General features: G+C 44.1%; 1 protein-coding gene across 3 annotated transcripts in view; it reads left to right on the forward strand.

Moving 5' to 3' along the window:
• Window positions 1-4582, forward strand: part of LOC109516970 (WD repeat-containing protein 73-like) — an 8286-nt gene extending 3704 nt beyond the window's left edge. The window contains exons 3-8 of one of the 3 annotated variants that reach the window (XM_019871818.1): window positions 2003-2091; window positions 2286-2374; window positions 2487-2554; window positions 2654-2815; window positions 2921-3268; window positions 3764-4582. In XM_019871818.1, coding sequence (XP_019727377.1) covers window positions 2003-2091; window positions 2286-2374; window positions 2487-2554; window positions 2654-2815; window positions 2921-3268; window positions 3764-3999 — 992 coding nt within the window. In that variant the 3' untranslated portion in view covers window positions 4000-4582. Of the gene's footprint in view, window positions 1-30; window positions 1513-2002; window positions 2092-2285; window positions 2375-2486; window positions 2555-2653; window positions 2816-2920; window positions 3269-3763 lie in introns of those variants that run through there. The other 2 variants (XM_019871817.1, XM_019871816.1) reach the window with 2 other exon arrangements.
• The last annotated feature ends 638 nt before the right edge of the window (window positions 4583-5220 follow it).

The following is a 5220-nucleotide window of genomic DNA, read 5'->3' on the forward strand; positions in this document are numbered from 1 at the left end:
TGGGGTGGGAGAGCGGCGGCTGAAAAGCAGGCAAAAAGCAGAGCTGTTCCAAGCCGAGCGGGAGGTGCGGCGAGCTGAGAAGGAGAGTGCCGTGGACAAGTGGCGGCTGCGACAAATCCACCAGGCGGAGGAGGAGAAGAAGGAACGCGAGCTGAAGCTGGCGGCCGACTCGGTCTTGTGCGAGGTGCGCAAGAAGCAGAGCGACATCAAGCGCATGCAGGACGTCCTGCGCTCGCTGGAGAAACTGCGGCGGCTGCGTAAGGACGCCGCCTCCCGCAGGGGCGTGAGCACCGGGGAGGACGAGGATGTGGCGTTCCAGCGCCAACTGGACGGGCTGCGGCGCGTCATCAAGGCCAGGACGCACATCTACACGGCAGAGGAGAAGGCGCTGACGGTGATGCTGGACGGCGTGCAAGAGGAAGAGCGGCGGGCTCTCAGGAAGGACAGGGAGAGGCGGCAAAAGCACAAAATGGACGCCATGCTGTTCGGCGAAGAGACGCCTGTCGCTGACGCCCTGCGGCCCTTTACGGAGTACTACGCCCACGCAGAGTCTTCGCTCCACGCTTTGCTTCACGTACGGCAACAGTGGGACGTCTTCCTGGTGCCGGATGATCATTGCGATGGGACGACAATCCCGACGGACTGGATCCTGCCCCAGCCGCCCTCCGACCCAGCCTGGGGAGTTGCTCTGGTGGAGTAGGAACAACCAATTCATGTTTTGTTGTGACTTCATCACAGCTTACCACAAGGGCTGCAACGAGCAATTATATTCATAAACCATTCATCAATCAATCAGATTTCCATCACTTTGTTGAAAAACAGGACTTTATTTCCAAAGTGACAATCAATGCGTCACATGAAAAAAAAAAAATTGTCGGATTCACTGGTGTGGTTTGTAACCTGTCAGGAAATAGGCACAAACATTGATCATTGTTTTCCAAAGTAAAAGCAGATCTTTGCAAATGTCTTATTTTGACTCCAGGCTGGAATTGCCAGAATTTGGACAACTTTAAATTAAACAAGGACAGTAAACATTTGATCGATTATTAAAATCATGTATTGATCAATTTGATCAGCTCTCTTAATGCCACCATCTGTTGGAAGTTTTGTACCAAAGTAAAGTGTTTTTGATGTCTGGATGACAGTTAGGAATGTGCCACACGTGATTAGAAATGTTTTCCTACAGTGAATAAAAAAAGTTTTGGGACCCTGGAACAGATTGTTTACATTGGCTTTTTTTTTTTTTTTTTTAAGATAACGATTATAACGTCTAGGTCCAATAAAATAATAGAAATGTGTGGAATGCACGACCCTAAAATTTCTGGTGCCATTATTCTCCTTAAATCTGGTGCCATTATTCTCGTAAATCTGGAGCACGAGTCCTGTGATGACAGAAAATGGCCGCCTTACTTTTTGACATCTCAATGTGTGAATAGCCTTACTGTTTTTGTATGTATTATTTTTCCGAAACAAAACAACAAAAAAGAGAAAATAAAATTTTCTTTTACCAGACGTTTTCTGGACCATTTTGTGATAAAGTCATCAAATTTATTTTCAATGGGAAGATTCACAAGATTATTATTTAAATTTAAAGTTCTGGAGAATAACGTTTTGGGACACTTTTTATTTATTTATTTTTAATCAGAAGATGATCTGGAAAATTCTACATTTGTTTTTATTTTGTGTTACCCCAGTTGTATTTATTCAAGAGTCACCATATTTATTCCACCTTTTTTTCTTAACTTTTCTGGAGGAATCTTTTTTTTTTCCCTCAAAACAAAGACTTGTAAAATATAAGTATGAAACTCATCAAATTTTGACATGAGTGTCAGCCTGACGCCAGCCATTTGTTGTTGTAGTGGTAAATGTTGCCACACGGGGGTGCTCTATAGCTTCAATGATTTTGATTTTCCCCTGCAGGGTCTTCACGTGATAGTTTTATACAAGCTGCACCCACATGATTCAAATTTTAACAAAATTGTCCATATTTTTTTGTCTACAGCCATCTGTGTGGCAGGTTACAACAAGTCCTCAAAAAATGAAATTTTGGAGCTCTGTTTGCCCCAAAAGCTCTTTGCTGAAGAAAAAAAGGTAAATAAACCAAGAGCAGTGACAATGCTGCCTGTGACCTGTAGGGTTTTTTTTTTTTTTTTTTTTTTTAATAAAAGCATTTAGCCAAAAAGTTTTTGCTTTTTGGCTAAATGCTTTTAATTTTCATGTTTTTTTTGTGTGTGTGTCGTGTTAATTCGTGTGAGTGTTTGTATGGATGATGATGATGCGTTCAGGGTCTCTGTGCCGAGCGGGATTTCAAAGTGCTCCACGGTGGATTTTCCCCCGATCCTGTCAGCGTCCTCAAACACGTCCCAGGAACAAGGTGAGCAAAAAGTCCCAACTTCAGCATTTCCTGTCTTCAGTTTAAAAAAAAAAAAACCCTAACCTTTTTTTTATATATTTATTTATTTTTGGTGCTCGTTTTATTTTGAAAGGCTCATTGTGACCAACGACGGACTGACCTCAGACCTGCAGGTGTGGAACCTCGGGGGTGATGACAGTGGTACGTATCTTTTTATGTCACCCAAACTCTTCAGAGTTAGCATGATTTAGCCGTTAGCATGAGTTAACCGTTAGCTGACACTGGTTTTGCATTTGTCAGACGTCATAACAAAGGTGTCGAGCGTCCAGGGTTCGGCGGGAAGCCCGGGTGGCGTGAAGATGGCGGCCCGAATCTCACCGCAGCCGGAGGTTCTTCACGGGTGTCGGGGCGGTGACGTCAGGCTGACGCAACTGACCACAGGACAGACGCTCTACCAGCTCGGTAAACCTTTGGAAGGCTGGTTAATTGTGTCGAGAGTGTGTGCGTTTTCTTTGTGACAGCAGCAATCACTGCGTGATCCTTCTCTGTTTACTTTGGTCCAAACAGCGTCAGCCTGTGAGGAGCGTCTCACCAGTTTGCACTTTGTGAGTAACGCCGTCTTCTTGGCCGCCTGCGCCAACGGCGACGTTCTCACCGTGGACACCCGGACCTCGTCTCCTCCTCAACTGGCGCCCGCTCCCTCCATGCCCGATTCTGACGTGTGGTGGGCGGACGTGTCGGGACGCGGCGGGCTGATCCGCGTGTCCTCATCCGGGTGGGCGGCGGTGTCAGACCCGAGGGGCCCGACTGGCATCACACGCCGGGCTCGGCTAGCGGTGGGCACGCCGCATCGCGACTCGCGTGATGTCAATGTGTTGTGGGCGCCGGCGCTGGACGACATCGTCGCTGTGTCAGGTCAGCACAGGACACTCTGGGGATTTGCTCAAGTGCCTTTTAAAAATTATTTTTATTCTTTTGTTTCTTTGTATTTTTATGTGTATTCTATAACCATGTGAAGCATTATGTGGGTCCGTAGTTTATACAAGTTCGAAAAGTTTTGAAAGTTTGCTGGAAAATGCTCAGCAAAGAACCAGAACAACAAACAAATTTATCGGAATCTGCCATCTTTGTTTTCTTCTCGCCTTGCACGCTTTGAGGTTGCACCTGGGGCAATCTGAGGCAGAGTATTCCAATTTCCCACCTTCCTCGAATGCAGCATTCCAAGACCATGTTTAAGGAAGAAAATTTAGTATTATCGGTCATCGATCTCCTGATGTCTAGTTGCGTGACAAACATTCCTCCCTGTTTGGAACCAGTCGTCCGAAGTCATGATATAGAAAACCGAATACAAATGTGACGTCACATGATAAGCGTCCGTAAAAACTCTTGCGTCTATTTGATTATTTTCAGGTTTCAGCGGTGCGGTCCAAATCTACGACACCTCCTCGTGGCAATCGGAACCCCGTGATTCCCATCCGCTTTTTGAGCACCGCGGCCACGCCGTGTGTTCTCAGCGGCGCGAGGGCGGCGCTGTTGCTGTCAATTGTCACCTTTGGCATCCCAAAGAGACCAGGACACTCGTGTCGGCCGCGGCCGACGCTTCGCTGCATGTCTGGGACTGGATCCATCCATCGGACGCTAGGTGATATATGCGGGCTAAACCCACGGACGGTTATCATAACCTGAACTGCCTGTCGCCTCTTGCGGATGTGGATTTCGAGATTCTCCCAGACTTATTTTGGTACACCCTTTGACCACGCACTGGCATTTTCGCCACAGAGACAAAAAAAAAATGTGAAAACGGCGCAGGGAAATCAATGTATTCAAGTTTGGCGCGCTTAGTGAGTGGCAATGTAAGATGGCCGCCAGTGGCTTCACTTCTCGCCACATCGAGTAGGCGGCATTGCCAGTTCAGGTTATTTTACTGTTGTAAAATGCTTGTATGTGTAAAAAGTGCTGAGTTGATTTTTTTTTATTCCAATAAAACTAATTATTAGTTTCTTATAGTGGCAAAATGGTTTTATATTAAAGTGTAATGAAACAATTGCAATAAAAAGTCAAAGAAGCAACATTGAGATTTTACATATTTTTTTTTGTTGTTTCACACAAGTAGAGAGGCCATAGCACAGTCGCTCACTCGTACAAGAATTAATAGACTGGTAGTGATCGATCATTCATCTCAATTTACATTCTGATCAAAGCCCTTTTTTTTTTCTAGGCACCATGAAACAACATTAAAAAGTAAAAAAAACAATATCAAGCAAAATCAGCCATGTTTTGAAGCTCCGTGAAATTTCATTGGTGCAGCATTCAAGGAAGCACGCCAGCAGTTAGTGTATCAACTATACAATGCATCATCTCACAACCAAAAAAGATCATCATAAAAGCACTCATTAACAAGTGGATTTGAATTGCTATGGTGGCCCTTTAACACATTTAACGGACGGACAATTTTTTTTTCCCAAGAAAATCAACACAGGAGTAATAAGCACGCAAGTATCAACAAGGTGCACCTAATCACTGGAAAAAAAAAATCCCTTTTCTTGTTAAGCTGCATTCAAATCTTTCATTTTGTTTGAGTGCGACATATTACAGCCACATTTGTCGAAAAAAAAAAATATTCCAAAAATAGTCTTTTTTAAAGATTTTTCTAAAATATTTTTTCCAACAATTTTAAGAAAATAATTTTTAAGAATAGCAACTTTTTTTTTTCGAGCATCATTTTGATGTAGAAAAAGTCTGACATTGGGAAAAAGTAATTGAGACTGAGGTCATATTTTTCAGAGTAACCAGTGTGACAATTGTAGTCATTACTTCGAGCAAATTAGGTTCTATTAAAAAAAAAAAAAAAAAGGGGGGGGGGGCCC

This window comes from Hippocampus comes, unplaced genomic scaffold, assembly GCF_001891065.2.
Source record: "Hippocampus comes isolate QL1 unplaced genomic scaffold, H_comes_QL1_v1.1 scaffold743, whole genome shotgun sequence".
Classification (NCBI taxonomy): Eukaryota; Metazoa; Chordata; class Actinopteri; order Syngnathiformes; family Syngnathidae; genus Hippocampus; species Hippocampus comes.